Source organism: Canis lupus, chromosome 25 (assembly GCF_011100685.1).
Source record: "Canis lupus familiaris isolate Mischka breed German Shepherd chromosome 25, alternate assembly UU_Cfam_GSD_1.0, whole genome shotgun sequence".
NCBI classification, from domain to species: Eukaryota; Metazoa; Chordata; class Mammalia; order Carnivora; family Canidae; genus Canis; species Canis lupus.
The window spans coordinates 22686785-22710827 of NC_049246.1; the positions used below are offsets into that span (position 1 = coordinate 22686785).

Sequence of the window (24043 nt, forward strand, 5' to 3'; positions counted from 1 at the left end):
TGCATGTTGGGGAGACGCAGGAGTCCCTGCTGCCTGAGACCGACCTCGAGTCCTCACATTTTCCGGGGACCACGGGAGGAGTGTGCGAGGTCGGGGGCCAGGCAGCCCTTGCAGCAATAAAGCGCGCGGGGCGCGGGCGAGCCGGGCGGGGGAGGAGCCGCCGCCGCCACATCGCGGGGCCCCGGGTGCCTGCACGCCCTGGACGCGCCCCGGGTCTCCGCGGAGTCGCTCCAGAGCTGCTGCCTCGCCTCGGCGTCGTCCTCCTCCACCCCCCGCACGTACCTGGCCCGAGCGGCGGGACAGGTGCCCGGGGAGCCCCTCTGGGCGGCAGCGGCCCAGCCTCGGGGCGCCCCCGCGCTGCGCTCCGCCCGCACCGGAGAAGGACCGGGGTCAGCCCGCGAGCCCGGCGACTTTTCCTCCGGAGTCTCTGGCCTGGCGCCTTCTGCGTGAGATGAGTGGGGGCGCTGCTATCTCTGCCCCCGAAAGGATGCTCCGAAAAGCGCCGGCGGAGACAGAGGCCGGCAGGTGCGAGTCCCCGTCCCGCAGCGTCTTCGCCCTCGTCTTCCACCTACCCCAGGGTCTGGGCCCGGGGGAACTGCCCGCCCCTCGCGGCGGCCCGCCCCTCCCCGCCCCTCCCCTCCCCTCCGCGCCCCTCGGCTCCCGGGCTCGGGCTCGGGCTCGGGCTCCCGCACGTGGTCGGCCCCAGCAGCGTCTCGGCGGAAGGCGGGCGGCGGCGAGCGGGGAGCGGGGAGCGGGGAGCGGGGAGCGGGCGGCCGGGAGGGAGGGAGCAGCGCCCGCCGCTCGCCCTCCGCGCACCCCCGCGCGCCCTCGCGCACCGCCCAGCCCGGCGCACACGCGCCTTCGCCCCGCTCCAGCCCCTCCGCGGGAGGGGAGGCGGACCCCACCGCCCTGTGGGCGCTCGCGATGTTCCTGGGGGTTCGCTCCGCTGCCGGAAAAGAATGGTAACATGAAGAGCGGCGCGTGAGAGCGTCACGGCGAAGGCGAAGAGATTGATGGCACAGCGCTGACTGCGCGGAGCAGCACGTTCCGAGGGCGCCTCCAGTTCCTGGCTGGGCTCCGCTGACATCTGTAGCCTCCCTTCCAGCAGGTTCCGCGCTCGGGAGCCGCTGCCCGCCGAGCGGAGTGAGGACCGCGCGCGGGCACCCAGGAGTTTGCCAACCTCCATCCGCACAGGACTTGCGCCCCGGGGCCGGCGACCCGCATCCGTGCGGAGCCCGCCGGCACGCTGGCTTCCCGGGGAGTTGGCCCCGAGTTCAGGTGGGTTATCCCGCGGGGAGCTCCGGAGGAGACGTTCGGGGAGGACGAGGAAGGTGACGTCCCAATGTCCAAAGCAGACGCTCTTCTTCCTGACACCTGCCGGGGCTGACCGCTTCCTCCACGCAGTCCTCCCCGCCCACTGACCCGCTCCCGTCTCCTCTCCCCAGCCCGGCCCTCCCCCACCAAGGGGGGCGCGCCCCACAACTCCTGTGTTCTTGCCTATCTAGCATGCTGTAGACTTTCGTTAACTTAGGATTATGTGAGAAATGAGCATATTTACTCCATTGCTGTATTTTCAGAGAGGCTTAATGATTTCCTCAGTCAAGTCATTTACTTCTAAGCCAATAGATAATGCCTTCGTCATAGTTTTCTGGGGGGGGAAAGTAACTGTGCGTTTGTTCTGCAGATGCCCATCTCCCTCTGAATCGTGCAGATTGGTGCTGAGCACGCAACAAAAGTTTTTAGCTTCTCCTCAGTTTCTGGTGCTTCGCAGGGGAGAGGAAAGGACTTTGGCATTAAACACAAGAAGCAGGCAGGGAGCCATCTCCTTTAACTTTTCTTCTCTATTATCACTTGCAATGAAGAGGAAACAGAAGAGATTTCTGCAGATGACTTTCTTATTCATGGTGGCTTTAATTTTCCTGCCCAATATTGGTCTGTGGTCTCTGTACAAGGATAAGCACCTGGTGAAATCTACGGAACCCGGGGAGCAGCAGGTAAGTGCCATCCGGAGAACGCTCACCAGAGGATTGGTAAGGCGTGCAGCTGGCTGGGGCACAGCAAGCGAGCGCAGGGTGGGTGGCCTTGGGTTTTCTCCCAAGTATTTGCGGGGCACACATTCGGAGACTGGAGACTTTGGGGCGTAAGCAAGTCGTTGTTTTAGATCTTAACCAATGACATGGGTAAAGTGTAAAATCAACTAGATAAGGAGGATAAGAGAGGTCAAGAGCAAGAGAGAAGACAGTCTCTCTCGGTTGGTCCTTAGCTGGTTTTTGACTTGAGGTGGATGCAAGGTAACTGCTAATTTGTGGGATGTGGAAGTGGACTTGCTTTCACTTCTCATCCGGTTTGGGTATCCAGGTTAAAGTGCACTGGGCCAATTAAATTATTAAACTTGTGAAGTAGTTCTCAAAAAACAAGCTACAGTTTTCTATATTTTTGGTTGTAATGTTTGCTTAGCAACAGCTTTCTTACTCTATGGAGACTTAAAGTCACGGTTTTTCCTCTCCTGTTGCTAAGGTGATGTGCTGGGGGTATACAGGCAGAGTTATTAAGGATGCCTGTTCAGTTTCACAATCTGGTGATAACAGTTTGTTGCTAAAAGCTTTTCTTCATATCTGAAACCCTGGGTGGTGTGGTATGTTTTGTTTCTACGTACATGTAATCTGTTAGTATGTACATAGCTCATGATTTAACATAGATCAAAATAACTTAAGGAGTAACAATGAAGAAAAAAATCTTTCACCAAGTGTTGAAAAGTAATATCGTTGAATTTCTTGTTTATTAATAAATAAGATAGCTTCTGTAATTCAGCTTTTAACAATAGAATGCAACCTTCTTTGTGATATTGATGTAACACTTTTTTTAACTAGTCCTGTGGGACACCTCAGAATATTAATATTGTTAATTTCAAGGGTCATCACCCATGTACACCGTGTACCTTCCACAGATAGAAAGGGTTTAAATAAAAGTCCATTGGTGGACAACAGCAATATGTATTAACGGCAATTAAATATTTGTTCTTCTACTTAACAAAGTTTGATCTTCTCTTTACACAGTGGTAGTTAGTTGTGAAATATCCGGAGGTAATCTACTTTTTCATTTTGACAAGTAATGATTACCAGTCTCTAAACCTTAAAGATAACTAGTTGTTTATGGATTTTTGGTGGATTGGAATTTTGAGGGAAAATGTTGACATGTTTTTATTTAGTTGCTGAACTCTTATCATCCTTTCTAATACGGAGATAACTTTGATTTGAAGTATATTCTGTATTGTCATTCCAGTGAAAAAAAAAGGAAGATGTGCACTTTGAATGTGAAACTTTTTTTTTCCTATTTAGATCACTTATTTCTCCAACCCCTCATATGAAAGATTTTATTAATATTAGTAAATACAATATTATGTAAAAGTTCTACTTCAAAATAGTTAAAATAAGAAAAGCAAAATTGAATTAACAACGATCAGAAGTATTTGCTGTATAGGTAACATAAAACACTAGTTATTCTTATTAATGAGATCTTTACAACTTTCACACTGGCTCTTACTGATTTTATCTCTTAATGAGAAATTTGTCTGTCCAATGCCATTAAAAAATGAAATATGGCAAATCAACTCTCTGACTTATTGTAATCTCCAAAAGAGTTTCCTTGTTTCTGGTCCTTCTATATCACCAATGATTCTTAATGGTAGGTAATAAATTAACAATTATAGAAGGCATGGGGTGGCAAGAGAAGGAGCTATTTTTCAAACTTTCATACACTGGAGTAAATAACTGATGGGTATTTTGTGACTTTCCAGTTTAATAAATCTGTGTAACAGTTTTGAAACCAAGAGTAAAGACCAGCAGTTATATGCAATAAAATGAATGTCAGTCACACACTTTAGTAGTTTTTAACCTAATTAATAGTTTTAAAACTAATACTTTCTTATAGAAACAAAATAAAATTTAAAAAGGCAGGAATTTATTGTCACTCACTGAAAGATAGAATTCATTGTAAAACAGGAAAAGATACGCTTTTACTGGTTTTATCCCACTGTTAAATATAATTGGGAAGATAATTAGATCATTGGATAAATAAGAGTTAAATACGTATATATACATATGCGTATATGCATACACGTATATGTATATATGATATACGTGTATGTATATATGTATGTGTATGTGTATATACACACTTGACCAGATAAAAAGTGACTTGCAGTGATGGATTAAACATGCTTAATATTGTGATATAATAGTTTGCTAACGTATATATAAATCCATGTTAGTAAGTCAGCTAGACACACAGGTTTCCAATTGAAGCATGTAATTTGACTATTGGATAATGTGCTATTTAAATTTAGCAATTTGTTCTAAAAAGACTATTTCATGGTTAATTGCTAAAATGTTCTTCAAAAGCCATCTTTTGCTATATTTATCACTAAGTTGTAAAATCGTGAGGGTAGGGATAATGTGCTGATTGAGGCATTGACAGCAGTAAGTACTGAAGCTATTCAAAACACGTCACGTGCCCATATAAGCAGTCTATTTTTACAGCAGTTTTGTGTAAAACAGCATTTGTGGTGCTAAATGTGATGTGATAGTGGGGTCACAGGAATTGAAAACCTTTACTGTATTAAATAGTTCAATTATTACAGTGGGCTGTAGGGAAGTACTTTAATTTATAGAGACTCAAAATCATAGAATGGCTAATACTCTTTAAATCCTCCTAATCTGAAAATAAAAAATAAAAAAAAATAAATTCTCCTATTTTTATTTTACCAGAGTTCATCACTAATAGTTGTCTACCTACTATTCAGTATATATAGTATTTATTATACAGTCTGAAACAAAGTGAAGGTAAACAGAAAACACTGACAGAAACTATGTATTAATTTTCATACTGTTTAGTATCTTCACATTTTTATCCTCATTTTTATACGATTACGAGTAAATTGCACTTATTGTCATTTAACATTAAGAATAATATTTCTGATAGTTCCCATAATACTTGAACATTTGCTCCATCTATGATGCAGAAAAGAAAAAAAAAATGAAATAAAAATTACCGGATTATTCATTTAAAAGTTTTTTTTTCTTTTCTCTCACATGAGAGAAAAGACCAAATAAGATTGAAAAAATTTAATAATACAATAATTAAGATGTGTATTTTATTGTTTGGGCTCTGCAAAGTTGGAATCCCAGTTACTGAAATAATTTTTAAGCTTTTGAGACTTTTAATGTTTTAGAAAAATTTGAAGATATTTTATAGTTTTGGTTTATATGTTATTAAGTTATCAGTCATAATGTTCATATGTTATTTTAAGTTGAGTTAATTTTGTCACTTGTTTGCTCTTATTGAGATGATATAATTATCTCCTTTATTTTGTTTAGAAATATATATGTATATTACAAAATAATTTATTGATAATGAAGGTGGCATTTAGCTGAGAATGATTACTATATGATTATTGTATAATACTTCTCATTTTTCTCTTAAAATTTGAATTGCTATTTTTCTTTACTTTCAGCTGCATTTAAATTAAAATTATATATTTAGATCTTAATTAAGCAGTGTATTAGGATAATTAGACAAAACAATATTTTAGAGCAAAACTACTTCATTCTTATACCTTTATTATTATACCTTTCTACTTAATTGTTCATACAGGAATAGGTAAATAAAAACTACCTCTAAACCACTTTCTTTCCCTGAATACATTAAGAAGATTAGTAAAAAAAAAAAAAAAAAAAAAGTAGCTGCAGTTTGGCAACTAAGTTGCAAATAATATGACTTACAGAAATAATGCAAGAATATTCAGGGTATGACAAAGATCTTGCAATAACTTTGCGAATTATTTTTGAAATGAAAGAACTATAGTCAAAATTGCAGAATTTTAAATCAGACATTTTCAGAATTATTCAGAATGATTTTAGAAACTTAAGCTTGCCTTCGATTTTTCTACCACGTTAAAAAAAGAACAAAACTAAACTAAACTAAATACTCAGGTCACTTTTAAATTGTAGAACCTTCTTCTTTGTACTTTGAATTTTTATTGGTGAAATTGGGCAAATCATGCTTGCCACATAAGGTATGTAAAGTCCTGATCACATCTTGGGTATGGAAAGTATGGTGTGGTAATGTTTTGTTTTTAGTCAGATCCACATGTAAGCTGTGCGTGACAGATGTGGGATTTTGCCTTCATTTAAAAACAAAATCTCTCCTGAAAGATTCCTCGTCATCTTTTATCAACTCTTCTAAAGTTAATCAGAACCACACATCGAGGGGATTCTTTCTTTTGGTGAAGAACATTTTTTCCCCCATGGCATTTTAAACCTGCTTTATGATGTGAAAATGTCAGATAATTGGTACTGAGTGTATGCAAACTGCCTTATGCTTTCCTTTGTCATACTGATCACTAAAGCAGTAGAGTGTGTCTGTGTTTCTTTTCCAGCAAACACCTTAAAAGAGCTAAGGACAGGAGAAAAAAAATTAAGGTTTTCTCTTCTCTCTTCCTGTTCTCAGGATTATCAATACACTAAGTGTGAAATGATGTATTAGTTTGAGCCATACTGTTCTTAATTAGCTAAAATGTAGGTTTTAAATTAGGATTTTAAAGGACCTTTTCTTGAATTTATGGAAAATCCATTCTGAGTCGCTACAGGATCGCACCACACAGACCACTGTAACAAGTGTCTTAATTATTTGCTGTGACCTCGTAGATCGCAACATGATTAGTTCATCACCTTGCCTCCTGGGAGACTATGTGAAACACAGTCTTCTGTTCGCAATCTGGTAAAAAATTAGATAGGTTTTTCTCCCGTTCATTGCTGTATTCGATAAGCTGTGCTGAATCAATTAGACTCCTATAAGGTTTTTTTGTTTGTTTGTTTTCTGTAAGAGAAACCAAGTCAAGACTGGAATATGTGGGGAAAAGGGTAAGAAAGTTTGGGTGTTCTAAGTGGTTTAGAGAAGAGAATTGAGGAGTTTGCTTTGCTTTGTTTTGTTTTTTTAAAGTTTTGTCAGGAATAGCCATGACAACCTTTAGGAAGTTTGCAACTGTGTCTCACCTTGTAACACTTTTATACAGATGAAAAGTCAGCTGAGGTACATCAAGAATAACCTTAAAGGAAGGGATACAAATTAAGATGAGGAAAAGATGTTAGGCATTGTAAATGGGATATAGAATCAGATGTGGTTGTGCTTTGTCTAAGCAGTCACTCATTTTTCATTTGCTTGGCTTGCTTATGATGAAGAGGTGAGCACTGGAGACTTCTGATTCTTAAAACCATCTTACATGACTACATTGTTCTTCTCTTTCCTTCATATTTTCATGTGTTGACAAGGTACCATTATAGAATTAAAGATAAAAATATGCCACGAAATAGAAGGTTCTCAGGATGATAGTAAAAGTAAAGACACACTCATAAACTAGATACTTGCTCTCCATATGACCACCATCTGTCACACCATAAAGCTAACAATTCCTAAATTCTCTCAAAATGCAGTTGTAATTCTTGAATGCGCAACAAGAAAGAACAAATAAAAACTGTTTGTGCTACTGACAATATATATTTAGACAGGCATGAACATATGTGTATTCACACATATGGATTTATTTAAAGGTTGAAAAGGTTGAAAAGAAGAGACAGCATCCACAAATGTTCAAGAACACGATTACCACCACTGTTCCTCTCCAATATGCTGGTATCTGTTACTACCAAACTTCAACTAGGTGGCCAGAAAGAGGGTGAAAAAATAAAAAGTAAATTTAGAATAAAGGAAAGTCACATGAATGTTTTCTGCAACTTTTCTACTTCTAGTATAATGGGGAAAAGTATGGACCGGATTAGCTGTATTCTCAAAGTATTCATTTCACATATTCATTTAGCAGCACACATACACATACATCCCCATGCGTGGTCTCACTTATAAAGAAAAAATAAATCTACCCAACTGTTTCATTTTGTGTATTTTTTTTTTTTTACTATTGTAACTTTATGCTTTTTCCATTGCTTTGAATCCACAAGAGGCTGTTAGTCGAGTTTGAAGCGTCATTTAAATATTACTAGTGTAATTCTAGGAAAGTACGGAGAGATAAAGAAATGCATCTGTTTCTAGAAGTACTTACATCAATTTAGCAAGTGTGAGACTCATAGCAAGGATTTAGCTTGTTAGACTTGCACAGATTATAAATAGGGTGTTTCGTTTGTTATCTGGTAATAGAATCAATGCAGTTGTGGTTGCCATAGACGATGGTGGTGGCTATCAGCTCTCTATTGCAACGAGTGGGGTGGTGTCTCAATTCGGACTGAGAAGGCTAATTTAAAATTTATTGCCCAATTACTCATGGAATGTTATTTTCAGTACTTGAAGTCTAGAAAGCCCGAGACAGGGGAATTTTATTATAAATCATTTTGAACTGTTTTATCATAATAAAAATGACCACATTGTCAGGGCTGCCACCCAAGTTTGAGTGAGTTGAGCTTTTCTTTTTCCTTATTTTTGGCATGTCTCCTCAGCAAAAGAATCTAGTTGAACTTAATTTTAGGAGGAATATCAGAATTTCCATTCTATCTTGTTCTCTTTTAGTATGTAAGGATGTAGGATCTGGAACCAAATTCTCAGGGTTCAAATTCTGGTTCCAGCACTTAGCACTTTGTGACATTTAGCACGTCATTGATCTTTACTAAATCTGTTTTCTCTTAAGTCAAATGAGGAAGACAATACTTTTCTTGTAGTGTTATAGTGAGGACTGAATGCTTAGTATCATTGAACAGCATATAATAAGGATTAATGAATATAGATTGTTTTTATGGTATAAGCATTTATAAGCAATCATTGCCATTAGCAAGGAAATTAGTGTTTGTTTAATAAATATTTGCAGATGGTTTCTCTTTGCAAGGTTGTGTCAAGAAAGCACAGCAAAAGAATGAATATGGTAGAGGACTGTCATTGATGTGTTAAATCCGGAAAGAAGGGACTGTTCAATAAACGAATAGGGTCTAGAAAATGAAAGGGTTTTTTCTTTGCAATTTTTTGGTCCAATGCTTAAGGACAGGTTTTTAATTTTATTTTTCATATAATCATTTATTGCAAAAAATGAATTTTTTTGGTATATTGCATTCAAAGTTATTTTAAAAATCGAAGCTTTTAATAGAAGAGATTTTTTTAAAAGTAATACTTCTTTGTAGTGACCACTTTCATTTCCCATAATAAATAATGCCCATAAAAAAAAAATAATAATAATAATAATGCCCATGCCTCACATATAGGCATTTTTTTCTCTACATTAATTACAAACAAGAACCTGAGAACTACTTTTGCTGTTTAAATCTTGGCTATGAGAGAGACTGGATTAATCTGAAGAAAAAGTTAAAAAGCAGAATAGAAACTATCAAAATCATGAATCTACTTTATAAAGAGTTATTATTTCCTTCAGTGGAGTTAGGAGGTACGGAAAAAGCATATTGCATGTGCCCATTCTTAATTTTCTAAATAGTGAATTGGTGAGGTTAAATTGATATTCATGAAACAAAAACAAGCACTAAATGGTAGAATTTTCTATGTGTATCATGGACCTTTGGAAGAGGGAGAGAGCGGTATGATCTCTGGACCCATTAGAGCTCCATTCTTTTAGGGGGAAATGTTGAGCCACATTTTATCAGAATTAGACAGGGTCGGGATTAGGCTAAGGGTTAGGACAGATACTTCAAGTTCCAAATTTGGGCTCACCACTTCCCAGAACATGTCCTCTTGTGCAAGTCACTTAATGTCTTAGAACCTCAGGTCTTCGTGTGTTAACACAGATATTATCTTATAAAGGGTAGCAGAGAGAACTCACTGGATTAATATATGGAAATTGCCCTGGTGCATAGTAAGTCAAGTAAGGGAAACTAAACAAATTGCATCGCTGCCTTTTTTTCAGTTTTTAGGGTATTCATTAAAGGTAGTGAATACGCTTAATATTGGGCAAACTCAGTAAATTTATAATAAAAAAAATCACTATTAATTTGTTTATTAATGATAATAGAGATGTTTATTGGCTATACGTACCAACGATACTATGCTACACCCTGCGGCAAGTAAGTGATTAAGAGATAAATCTGTTTTCAATTAACTTACAATCTGCTCATTAGGAAAAGGCATGCACACACCCATAATACGGGGATGGATTAAATTGTTTCACAAGAAATACATGTTCTAATCATTTACAGTTTAGAAGAGGTAGAGAAAACGTCAGTTATTGTGTAAGATTTATGTGGCCTTAAGTGTTTTGTGCAAATATACTGATTTAATTGTCCAACAATTCATTGAGATAGGTTCTTTTGAATAACTCAGTTCAGAGTTAAGTAAGGCACAAAGACGAAAAACTTGAGTTTGTGCACTCTGGATTCATAAAAAGAAAAAAATAACGAACAGTGTTAATAGCTGTGTAGTTTAAGGCAAGTGAGAACTTTGAAAAAGTGAATGGGTTTGATAATGTGTCCCTGATACTCTCTTGATTGAAGTTACATGCAGTGATAGAGGTATACACAGAATTGTAAGTGGTTAAATGGTAAGACTAAACAATACAACTGAAATATCTTATAAGATTGATAATAAGTATTTGTGGGCCTGGCATTGATATAAACAGCTGAATGTGAGGTCTTGTTTGGTAGGAGACCAGAGAAGCCAAAGAGGGCTGATGCATGAAGGCCAGTCCCTAAGGAAAATGAAGATAGATGAAAAAAAAAAAAAAAAAAAAAAGGCAGAAAGAAGCAGAAAAGGTTGTTAGGACCTGAAAGGTAAATATAGAGCATGTTTCTGTTATAGTTCAGCAGAGAGGTTTGAGATTTTTCCTATGCAGTTATCTTACTAATTTGGAGAGATAATTGAACATTTGTGAAATGTTCTGCAAAGTGTGAAACAATATAATATGGTTATCTATAATATCTAGATAGATAGGTAATTAGATGTTTATCATAGTATATATAGTCCTGTAATGAAGATTGAAGACTATAATACTGAATGGGAATGTCAAGAAACTGTGGCAGCCACCGGGTCAATAAGACAGCAACGTACCTGTCAAAATAAATGCAGATAATGAATGGATATGCAGAGCAAAGGAAAAAAGCAATTGGTTATGTATAGGTAGTAGAATGAGGGAAGTGAAAGCATATTAATTTAAAGGAAAAGGAGATAGTAATATTAAGTTGCCAAGAATTCCAAGATAATATGTGAATAATAAAATTAATAAAATCATTATGATAAAAAATAAAATAATAAAATACAATATATTAACAATAAAAGTTAAAGTAGCATTTATGTATAGTTTCTTACCATGTACCAGACACCATGTTAAGCTGTTCTTAGTCACAGCATATCCATGGTAAAAAAAAAAAGTGAGACTTTTTTTTCAAAATTTGTTAAGATCTTCCAGTGATTATTCTACCAATATTGAAGTTTTGGACTATCTATAATTTACCGTATAATGTAACTACATTGAATATCCTGACTGTGGGGTTGTATATTAACTTAGCTGTGAAAGGAAATACGCACAGTGGTTAAGGGCTTGGATACTAGAACCAGGCTGTCTGGTTTCAGTTCCAACCCTACCTGTGTCACTTTAGACGAGTTGCTTATCTATATTCTGTGTCTTAGATTTGCTATTTCTAAGATGGGTACAAAAAACAGTGCCTACTTGGTTGAATTGATGTGTGAGTTAAATAGGTTAATGTTCATAAAATGTTTGAGGGAGTGGATTGCACATAGCAAGCAATTTTAAAGTGTTAGCTATTATTATCTGTTAGAATTCTAGAGAATTGAGATCGGATGATAAAGGAAAAGTATGTTTCTATACCATTTCTTCCATAAACCCCATCATGAGGGTTTCTAAAGAATTGGCATTTTTTTTTTAAGATTTATTTCTTTGAGAGAGAGAGAGAGAGAATGCACACGAGTGAAGCGGAAAGGGGCAGAGGGAAAGAATCCAATCAGACAACCTGCTGAGTGTAGATCCAGTGTGGGTCTCCCATCTCAGGACCCTGAGATCATGATCTGAGCTGAAACCAACAAGAGTTGGACACTACTGACGGAGCCACCTAGGTACCCTCAGAATTTTCATTCTTAAAAAGCTTTAAAAAAATGTGCAGTCCCACATCGGGCTTCCTGCATGGAGCCTGCTTCTCCCTCTGCCTGTGTCTCTGCCTCTCTCTCACTGTGCTGTCATGAATAAATAAATACAATCTTAAAAAAATTGTCCAAAGAAACATCTTTGACTTCTTTCTCTTTCTTCCTTTCTTTTTTTTTTGACTTTTAGTAGCTCATATGGAAATAATATAGCACTTAGTTAAGAAGTTTTTGTAACTTAAACCAAGGACTCACATAGCCCTACACATGTCAGAGCAAACTGGATTTCATCAGAGAATCTAGTTCTTCCCAGCATCTGCAGTCAGCACCAATGCTGTTATGGTGACCTTTCCCCTCATATTTTGTGTCCTCTTCTCTCTGCAGGATGTTGATTTCTCAATGTGTATTTTGCCCTCAAGGGATAAAAACTATCTTTTAAATTATGTCATTAAGTCTGAACTTCTAAAAAAGATTATCTAAAAATGTCTTCAGGGTCGAATATTTTCTTATTTTATATAACTTGAATTTTAACATTATTGCTCTGGCTTGGTTCTGAATGATACTGTTTGGGACTGGGAAAGTGAGCTTGACAAAAGAAATACTCTCTTACTCCTAGTACTTTGGAGAAAACTGGTTGGGAAAACAGGAATGGAAAGCTGTAGAAGACTAAGCGGTGAGGGAAGATGAAAATGTAAATCGTATCATTTTTTTATGGAGCCTAACAGTAGGGTATCAGATTAACAATAACTATATAGTGGGATTGTTTCCGCCTCTTAATTTCTACAGAAACTTTCATTTTTTTCTTTTACAAACTGAAGTAAATTACATTTTCTGTATAATCCCCACATTCCAAGGCAAAGATCTTGAGTTCTAATATATGAAATATGGAGGGAAAGATAAGTACCAGAGAGGCCAAGGGGATACTATTCAAGAAAGAGTAGAAATACAAACTACTTTATCACTTTGCCCCCCTCCTCCTTTTTTCTGCTCAGAGCTGACTGTCCTCTCCTTTTCCTTTAAAATTTTCCTTAAAGAAACATTTCAAATGGGAATTGATCAATTATTAGTCCTATGAATGGACAAAAGACTTCAAACTCTAAAAACTTGAGTCTTTTGCATTATATTAAAAGAAAAAGGTTATGTTGAACCTAACTGGGTTTTCAATTATTGAAATATGTATGATGTGAGAAATACTCTTTTAGCCCAAGGCTTCTGCTGTTGATCTATGTTGCCATTGTTTTGTTTGTTATACTGGGAGCTGACACCTTATTTCAGACTCTGCCATCAGAAGGTAAATATTGCTTAGTGTGTCACCTCAAGGGACACGATCTTGTGTAAGTTAAAAATAAAAACTGGCACAAAGAAGCCCAAACTACTAGTAAAGAATCTCTCTCTGCTTTCCCACTCAGCATTTCCTCCCATTTTCTTTTTTTTTAAATTTTTTAAAAATTTTTATTTATTTATGATAGTCACAGAGAGAGAGAGAGAGGCAGAGACACAGGCAGAGGGAGAAGCAGGCTCCATGCACCGGGAGCCTGACGTGGGATTCGATCCCGGGTCTCCAGGATCGCGCCGTGGGCCAAAGGCAGGCGCTAAACCACTGCGCCACCCAGGGATCCCTTTCCTCCCATTTTCTAAAGCTGTTTTCTCCAAATTCCTCTTGTCTTCTCAAATCTTCCTTGCTACCACCTGTCTTCCTATGCTCACTGGATAGCCTGGCCTCATTCTTCACTGACAGCGCAGTATTTTCATATTGGGAGAACCAAGACCTCATGCCATAAAATCAGAAAGGTGCCCACCTTTATTTCTCAGTTCTCTATTTGCCTCCTGTGACTGTGGAAAGATGTCCCTAATTTTAGGACATATTAGGGACTTTCTCTCCAGACTATCGACCATAACTTTTTTTAGGAATTTCACATTGATCTGTTGTGTGTGTGTGTGTGTGTGTGTGTGTGTGTGTTATTTTCATTTTACTTATTTTAAGTCTCTTTCTCTCTGATCCATCCTTCACATCAATATTTAAACTTGCTCTGATTTTTCCCACTATTGGAGGAGTGCAAGGAGCTAGAGCAAAGCAAAGACAGTGTCATTCTGTGTCACACACCCCTTTGGTACTGTCCTGTCTCTCTCCTCTTAACAACCAAACCTGATGCATCTACTTCCTGACTTTCTGCTTCTGTGCATGGCAGGCTGATTCCAGCTCCTCTAATCTGCATTAGGTCCTTTCAGCTGTCACTGTGAATCTCTTGGTAGGTAGTTCCCAAAGCACTTTTCATTAGTCATACTACTTGATATAATTTAACTCAACTCTCTTACCTAAAACAGTCTTCTTTATCTAAAAAGAGGGGCAGAGTAGGAGACTTAAAGAGAGAAGAGACTGGAAAGGCAGCTTTGGGAAATAAGCAAGAAGGTCAAATAGGGAAACGTGCACTGACTCTTTACTGGTACTTTAGGCTTTGCTCTGCAAACCCTTATTTTAATTCTTCTATCCCCATGGCCTATCCCAACCACCATGCATGCACAAATATATTTACCATTGTCTTTATAGACACCTACTTCTGTTCTTTTCCTTAAAATGATATTTTCTTTGGCATCTCTGCAATTCTTCTTGTCTACATTCTCGGGAGAGGACCATGAGAGAAGGGGCAGTTCACCCAGCTGCTCATAATTTCAGTTGTCAAATATAAGTTGATGACTCCCGAATCATTATATCTAATTCAGCTATCCCTCTGGACATGTGATCCACCCACCCATCTAAAATCTAGAAACATATTTTAAACCTTAGGTGTCTGCAATGAAATCTACTTTTCCTTACACTCCCTGCAGCGGTTCTCTCTTTGTGTGTCTTACCTAAATTAAGCATACCATCATCTATCTCAGTGTTCATTATGATCAGTACCTTCATTATGTTTACTTCTGAAATTCAGTCCATTGATACACATTAAAAATTCTTCCTAAAACATCTCTTTTGCATTCATTCATGTCTCTTGATGCTCCTTGCCACTGCCATGGTTGGGACCAGCAAAAACACTTCACTGGATTTCTGGAAAAGAGCCTCAACTTGATAGTCCTACCTCCAGCCTTCTCCTCCAGTCTACAATCACAGAGCCGAGTTGTTTATCCAAAGTATGTAACTGAAGGCCATGGCCATTTGTCATTCTACTCATGAGGTAGCTTCCCACATCTTCAGATTAAAGTTCAAAGTCTTTAATATGGCTTTACTGTATTAAATGCTCCTTGATAAACCCAACTGCCCACTACTTTACTGCCAAGACTCTGCAGGCTCCAACCGCTTTGAACTTCTTTTAGGTTCCTTAGAATATCATGTTCTTTCTCCTCCAGGAATTTGCATGTATTTTATCTTCAGTCTTACCTGAATAATTTCTACTTTACTTCCAAACTCTTTCTGGGAAATTTCCCCTGATTGCTCATGCTTGGCTTTGGTATCTTACCTGTTTCTATGAAAAACTTTCTTTTTCTGCCCTTTTAATGAAATTTAACAGTCTGTGTATTAACTACCAGTTTAGGTAGTTTATTCACCATTAATCAGTAACTTCCTTAAACTTAGTAGAAGTTGATTGATGGCTTTACCCTGCCCCCTTGGCAAAAAAAAAGAAAAAAATAAATTTGTCGAGGTACTAATCCCTTGAATTTGTGAATGTTACCTGAATTATCCTCCTAGGCCCTAAATCCAATGACAAGCATCCTTATAAAAGACACACAATGTGGGGGGTATTTGATGTACAGAAGGGAAGAAGACACAGACAGGGGAGGGAGATGCAGTATGAAGATAGAGGCAGAGATTGGAGTGATGCAGAATAACCCAAGCAGTTGGAAGAGGCAAAAGAGGATGGAGCCTCCAGAGGTGAGGCAGCCCTGCCATCACCTTGATTTGGAATTTCTGGCCTCCAGAACTGTGGGAGAGTAAATTTTTGTTATTCAAAGCCACCTAATTTGTGGTGATTTGTTAAAGCAGCCCCGGGAAGCTAATACAGTTAGAAATTGTCTTTTCCACGTTTTAATTCCAGTGCCCAGCATTGCCTGACCACAAGTTAGGCATTGAATAAATATTTGTTGAAAGAATGAGGAATGATAGATATGAATCGTTTTCTGAATATTGAACTTATGTTAGCTGAACTATATTTATACGAAAATAAGAGTTTGTGCAACCCATTATGTATGCATAAATGCCAAATAGGTATTATCAAACCACTGTGAATATAAAAAAGTTAAACTGTTGTCATTCTCATGAATTAGGTTCTATTTGCATGTGTTCGTTCTGTCTCTCTCTGACTAAATTTGCTGTTATGTCAAGACTTGACTGATCCTGATACTGAAAATCACAATGAGATTTCATCAAACTTGTAGACATCCGAGGTGCTATAGAAGCCATGTATGGCTCCAGTAACTTTAATGAAAAGAAGGGTCACCTTCAAACAAGCCGGTAAGATAAAGAACTGCATACAATCACAGAATGTATGCTTTCTCTAATTATAGCAACATCTGTAGTATAACTTACACTTATAAAGTGTTTAGGCACATGATGTATCTACATTAACTACTGTGGCAATTTAGGCAAGACTTATTTTAAAATTTTACTGATTTATAAAAAAGCTTGTAGTTGAGTTAATTATTACAATCTACAAGGGAGCACTAAGCAGCCCACTTCATTTAAAAAAGTCATTTTGGAAATACAGATTGACATATTTCAAGGGGTTTATTTTAATTTGAACGCTTCAGATCTTAAGACTTCTATTAACTTGATTGTCTAGCATAGGTCTTCATTTTAACAGCCCCAACTTCTTTTGAAAAAGTCTACCTTGATTTACCTGTGTTCATTTTAATTAGCAGTTGTCTAGTGGGGATGTGGAAGCAAGGAGAGGAAGGGAGAATATTCAAGGGTAAAACTTTGAAAGAGATTAGGAAAAAAATTCTAAGAGCTAGAAAAGATATGACAGGGTTTATTTGGTAGAGGCATATTTAATTCAGTGTCTTGGGGGAAATCTCTTACTGTTCTGATAATTACATAGCATTGTGTTTGATGAGATGGTCGCACAAAGCTCTTCATGATGCTAAATTACTTCAAGCACATTAATTATATTTCCTTTTCTTTGTACTAGTATGATGGTCAGCTTTGGATTTTTGAACTTCTCATTCTGATGTTTCTATCTACTGGTCACCTAACTTTGACCTTTTTTTCCCTTCAGTTGCTTTTGTGTTCATCTCAATAAGTGTGTTAAAATGATTTTCAGTGTAAGAAGGGTTACCAAGATGTATTAAGCTTTTAAAAGATGTGCAGAGGAGGGCTGGGTGATGGAGTGGATTGAGCATCTGACTCTTGATCTCAGCTCAGGTCTTCACCTCAGGGCCATTGAGTTCAGGCTCTGCACTGGGCTCTGACTGGGCATGGAGCATGGAGCCTACTTAAAAAAAAAAAAAAAAGATGTTCAAAAATATTAGAGGGAGGCTTTTTTTTGTTGTTGTTGTTTTTTAAATCAGGTCTTTTTCCTTAATGTTATCAGTCCAGTGGCATCTAGTATCAAATGCCATTTAAAACGTTCTTATAGTTGGGCAAAAATAATACATGCTATTATACATTAGCTTGTGTCATAATATTTAGATGCTAAAACATAACTTTCTAGGCACCATCACATAACAAAAACATGCCTGTGGATGTTTGGTTAAACATTTTGAGAAAATATGTGCATCTGATTATAAGCAACTTGTTTGACATGAACACTAAAGAAGTCTTTTCTGATTTACACTTGACTTGATTTTACATTGTTTCTGTATCTGCAGTTACATATTTCTATTTATTTAAGACACATTCAGTCTTTGTCAGTGATCTCGTGGTAATATATTGTCTCTGAATGATTCATCAGTATCTTTCATGTAGATAAATACAAAAACTATTTTTTGTAATTTTTTTAGATGGAAAAGGTTTTCACTTTCATTTTACTGATGGAATGTATAGGTTTGGGTAAACATTTCTTTAATACATTTAAAAAATATAATACAAGTACAGCAATCAAATATTAGCTATGGGTATTTGCCCTTTTTAAATATAAAATAGTAGTTTGTGTATGTTTGTCAGTCCTTCTCGTTCTGTTTAGTATGTTTTGCCATCTTTAAGTTGGGTAGGACATTGGTGCCATTTATTAAAAATATTCATGCTAATAATAAATGTTACACATGAATGAATTCTTGGAGCTTTCACATATCTTATTCCCATTTTAATTAATTTGTCAAATACGTATTGCATTTAGCCAGGATTTGATGAAACTGCTAATATTAAGAACAAAATAGACTTAGAAGAACAATAATTCTATTCTGCCATAAACTACCTAAACACAAAGCTAAAATCTTAGGTGTTCTGAGATTTTGTCACTTTCTTTTCTAAAGTGCCTTCTGCGTACTTTTGGTTGCAGTCTCTCTCTTTTTTTAATCATATTGTCATTTTTTAATGTTATGTAAAATTTGTTTACATACAGTGCTAAGGAAGAATTTTATATCCCACTCATCAGCTTTGTTGATATTAGATTTATTTCACAATAAGAATTCTTATTTTATTTTATTTTATTTTATTTTATTTTATTTTATTTTATTTTATTTTATATTTTTTTATTTTATTTTTTATCTGGTATAATTAACATACAATGTTATGTTGATCTTAGGTATACAATGTGATAATTCACCAATTCTATTCAGTACTCACTGCTCATCAAAATAAGTCTATTCTTAATTCCCTTCACCTATTTCACTATTCCCCCCATGCACCTCCCCTCTGCAACACAACAAACCTTGTGTTTGTTCTCTACAGCAAGAGTGTCTGGTTTCTCTCTCTCTTTTTTCCCCTTGATCTTTTGTTTTGTTTCTTACATTCCACGTATGAGTGAAATCATATGGCATTTGTCTTTTTCTGACTGTATTTTTTTGATTAGCATAATAGTCTCTAGCCCTCCATCCATGCCATTGGAAATGGAAAGATTTTAATTCTTTTTTTTTATGGCTATTAGTGTATTGTGTGTGTGTATATATATATATATATATATATATATATATATATACACCACATCTTCTTTATCCATTCATCTATCAGTGGATTCTTGGGCTGCTCCATGATTTGAATATTGTAAATAATGTTGCAGTAAATGTAGAAGTGCATATATCCTTGAATTAGTTTTTTGTAGTTTTGGGGTAAATACCCAGTAGTGTAGTTACTGGATCATATGGTAATTATCTTTTTTAATATTTTAAGAATTTCCATATTGTTTTACAAAATGGCTGCACCAGTTTGCGTTCCCACCGACAGTGCATCAGGGTTCCTTTTTTCTCCACATCCTCATCACCACTTATTTCTTGCCTTTTTCAATTTTAACTGTTCTGACAGGTGTCAAGTGATATCTCCTTGGGGTTTTGATTTGCATTTCCCTGATGATGAGTGATGTCGATCTTTTCTTAGGTCTGTTGGTCATCTGCATGCCTTTTTTGGAAAACTGTTCATGTCTTCTACCTATTTTAATTAGCTTATTTAGTTTTTTTTTTTCTGTTTTGGAGGGGTGTTTTTCGTGTTGAGTTGTATAAATTTTTTCATATATTTGGGTACTAATCCTTTATCATTTATGTCATTTGCAAATATGTTCCCACACTTAGTAGGTTGTCTTTTAGTTTTGTTGATTGTCTTCTTCGCTGTACAGAAGCTTTTTATTTTGATGTAGTCCTAATAGTTTATTTTTGCTTTCATTACCTTTGCCTCAGGAGACATAGCTGGAAAAATGTTGCTATCGCTAATGTTGGAAAAATTACTGCCTGTGCTCTGTTCTAGGATTTTTAGTTTCAGATCTCACATTAGGTCCTTCATCCATTTGAGTTTATTTTTGTGTATGATATAAAAAGTGGTCCACATTCATTCTTTTGCATGTAGCTACCCAGTTTTCCCAGGACCATTTGCTGAAGAGATTGTCTTTTTCCCTTGGTTCTTCTTTCCTGCTTTGTTGATTAATTGACCACATGGTTGTGGGTTCAGTTCTGAGCTTTCTGTTCTGTTCTGTTGATCTGTGTGTATGTTTTTGTGTCAATACCATGCTGTCTTGAATACTATAACTTTTTTTATTTATTTATTCGAGAGAGAGAGAGAGAGAGAGAGATTGAGAGAGAGGCAGAGACACAAGCAGAGGGAGAAGCAGGCTCCATGCAGGGACCCTGACGTGGAACTCAATCCTGGGTCTCCAGGATCAGGCCCTGGGCTGAAGGTGGCGCTAAACCACTGAGCCACCAGGGCTGCCCAACACTATAGCTTTGTAATGTAACTTGTAGTCTAGAATTGTGATACCTCCTACTTTGCTTTTCTTTTTCAAGATTGCTTTGGCCTTTCGGGGTCTTTTGTGGTTCCATACAGATTATAGGATTGTTTGTTCTAGCTCTGTGAAAAATGCTGTTGGTATCTTGATAGGGATTGCATTAAATCTGCTAAAGATAGCTTTGGGTAGTATGGACATTTTTACAATATTTGTTCTTCCAATCTATGAGCATGGAATGTCTTTCAGTTTCTCTGTGTCCTCTTCAGTTTTTTCATCAATATTTTATAGTATCCACAGTGTAGCTCTTTCACCTTGGTTAAGCTTATTCCTAGGTATTTTATTACTTTTGGTGCAATTGTAAATGAGATTGTTTTCTTAATTTCTGTTTCTGATGCTTCATTGATAGTGTATAGAAATGCAATAGACTTCTGTACATTGATTCATTGATTTTGTATCCTGTACAATTCATTTATCAGTTCTAGTCATTTTTTGATGGAGTCTTTAGGATTTTCTATATATAGTAATGTCATCTGCAAATAATAAAATTTTACTTCTTCCTCGCCAATTTAGATTTCTCTTCATTGCCTACTATAGCTAAGACTTCCAGTACTATGTTATAAAAGTGAGAGTGAACCTCCTTGTCTTCTTCCTTACCTTAGGGGGAGAGTTCTCAGTTTTTCCCCATTATGATAATTGCTGTGGGTTTTACATATATGGCCTTTATTATTTTGAAGTATGCTCTCTCTAAATCTACTTTGTTGAGGGTTCATACAATGAATAGATGTCCTTTGTCAAATGCTTTTTCTGCATGTGTTGAAAAGATCATATAGTATCATTTCTCTTTGTTGATATGATGTATCATGATGTTTAATTTGTGTATAATGAAGCACCCTTGCATCCTAGGAATAACTCCCACTTGATCATGGTGAATTTTTTAAATGTATTTTTGGATTAGGTTTGCGAGTATCTTGTTGAGGATTTTTGCATCTATGTTTATCAAATATATTGACCTGCAGTTCTCTTTTTTTGTGTGTGTGTGGTATCTTTATCTGTATTAGTATCAGGATAATGATGGCCTCATAGAATGAATTTGGGAGTTTTCTTTCCTCTCCTATTTTTTGGTATAGTTTGAAAAGAATAGGTACTAACTAGTCTTCAAATGTTTGGTAGAATTTGCTATGAAGTTGTCTGGTTATGGACTTCTGTCTTTAGGGAGTTTTTTTGACTAGTGATTCAACTTCATTGCTGGTTATCGGTCTATTCAAATTTTCTATTTCTTCCTGCCTTAGTTTTGGTAGGCTTGAATTTTTAGAATTTATCCATTTCTTCTGGGTTGTCCAATTTCTTGGCATATAGTTTTTCATAATAGTCCCTTAAAATTGTTTGTGTTTCTGTGGTGTTATTTCTACCCTTTTATTTGTAATTTTGTTTATTTGAGTTCTCTCTTTTTTTTTGATGAGTCTGGCTAGAGGTTTATGAATTATATTTATCTTTTCAGTGAAGCAGCTCCTTGTTTCATCGATCTGTTCTGTGTTTTGTTGTTGTTTTTTTAGTTTACATCATTTGTGCTTTAATCTTTATTATTTCCTTCTTTCTGCTGGTTTTTTGTTTTGTTTGTTTTTTTTTTTTTAGCTCCTTTATGTATAAATTTAGGTTGTTTATTTTAGATTTTTCTTGCTTCTTGAGATAGGCCTATATTGCTATAAACTTTCCTCTTAGATCCACTTCTGCTACGTGTTAAAGATTTTGGCCATTGTGTTTTCATTTTCATTTGTTTCCATTTGCTTTTGGATTTCTTCTGATTTCTTGGTTGACCCATTCATTATTTAGTAGCATGTTATTTAATATCTATGTTTTTGTGCTCTTTCCAGATTTTATCTTTTGATTGCTTTCTGATTTCATAGCATTGTTGTCAGAAAAGATGCATGGTATGACTTCAGTCTTTTTAAGTTTGCTGAGGCTTGTTTTGTGTTTAATTTGTGATCTATTCTGGAGAATGTTCCATGTGCACTTGAAAAGAATGTATATTCTGCAATTTTAAGATATAATGATTTTTTTTCTTTTTAAATATTTTATTTATTTATTCATGAGAGACGGGGTGGGGGAAGGTGGTGGGCAGAAACACAGGCAGAAGGAGAAGCAGGCTCCATGCAAGGAGCCTGATGTGGGGCTTGATCCTGGGACTCCGGTATCATGCCCTGAGCTGAAGGCAGACACTCAACTGCTGAGCTACCCAGACATCCCAGGATAGAATGATCTAAATATATTTGTTAAATCCATTTGGCCCAATGTGTCCTTCAAAGCCATTTTTTTTTCTTTTTGATTTTCTGATTGCCTGATAGGTCATTGGTGTGAATAGGATGTTAAAGTCCCCCACTATCATTGTATAACTATTGATTTTCCTTTATGATTGTTATTAACTGTTTTATGTATTTGGGTACTCTCATGTTAGGTGCATAAATATATAAAACGGCTTATCTTCTTGCTGGATTGTCCCCCCTTTATTATTATATAGTGTCCTTCTTTGTCTCTTGTTACAGTCTTTGTTTTGAAATCTATTTTATCTGATATATGTATTGCTACCCTAGCGTTCTTTTGACATCCATTGACTTGATAAATGTTTCTCCATCCCAACACTTTTGATCTGCAGGTGTCTTTAGGTCTAAAATGAGTCTCTTATAGGCAGCATTTGGATAGGCCTTGTTTTTTTTTTTTTTTTTTTTTCCCAGTTGGTCACCCTGTGTCTTGTGATTATAGTGTTTATCCCATTTACTTTTAGCGTAATTATTGATAAGTATGTATTTATTGCCATTTTCTTACTTATTTTGCAGTTGTTTCTGAAGATTTTCTCAGATCCTTTCTTGTCTTTCTATCCTTCATTATTTGATGGTTTTCTATAATGATATATTTAGATTTCTTTGTCTTTATTCTTTGTGTATCAATTAGTGGCTTGTGATTTGTAGTTACCATCAGGTTTGTATATAACCTCTTCTGCATATAGCAGTTGATATTAAATTTATGGTCATTTAAGTTTGAACCCATTCTTTACTCATCTCTTACCCATGTTTTACGTATATGTTGCATATTTTATGTCATTTTATTTTGAGTTCTTTGACTTATCTTTTAGAGAAATACTCTTTTTTTTTTAGAAATACTCATATTTTTACTGATTTTGTGATTCTTACTTTCATACTGTCACTTTTGTTCTTTCCACTCAGTGAGTCCCCTTTAATATTTCTTGCAGGGCTGTTTTAGTAGTCATGAACTCCTTTAGTTTTTGTTTGTCTGAAACTTTTTAGGTGTCCTTTTACTCTGAAAGGTAGCCTTGCTGGAGAGAGTATGCTTGGCTGCAGATTTTTCCCATTCAACACTTTGAATATATCATGCCACTTTCTTGTGGCTTGCAAAGTTTCTGCTGAAAAATTCTTCCATATTCTTATTAGCTTTCCCTTGTATTAACTTTTCAAATCTTTGAAAAAAGATTTCTTGCTGCTTTTACAATTTTTTTCATCACTGAATTTTGCAAATTTTGATTACAATACGTCTTGGGATACGTCTACTTTTGTTGATGTCTTGGAGGGGTTTCTCTGGCTTCCTGGATCTAGATATTTGTTTCCTTCCCCAGATTAGGGAAGTATTCAACTACTATT

The 24043-nt window shown here is 36.8% G+C and overlaps 1 protein-coding gene across 1 annotated transcript in view; it reads left to right on the forward strand.

The window, feature by feature from the left end:
• Window positions 1-835: 835 nt before the first annotated feature.
• GALNTL6 (polypeptide N-acetylgalactosaminyltransferase like 6) overlaps window positions 836-24043 on the forward strand; it is a 1157792-nt gene continuing 1134584 nt past the window's right edge. Inside the window, exons 1-2 of the mRNA XM_038573594.1 lie at window positions 836-1278; window positions 1685-1994. Of these exons, the coding sequence (XP_038429522.1) occupies window positions 1857-1994 (138 nt within the window). The 5' untranslated portion in view covers window positions 836-1278; window positions 1685-1856. The remainder of the gene's footprint in view (window positions 1279-1684; window positions 1995-24043) is intronic.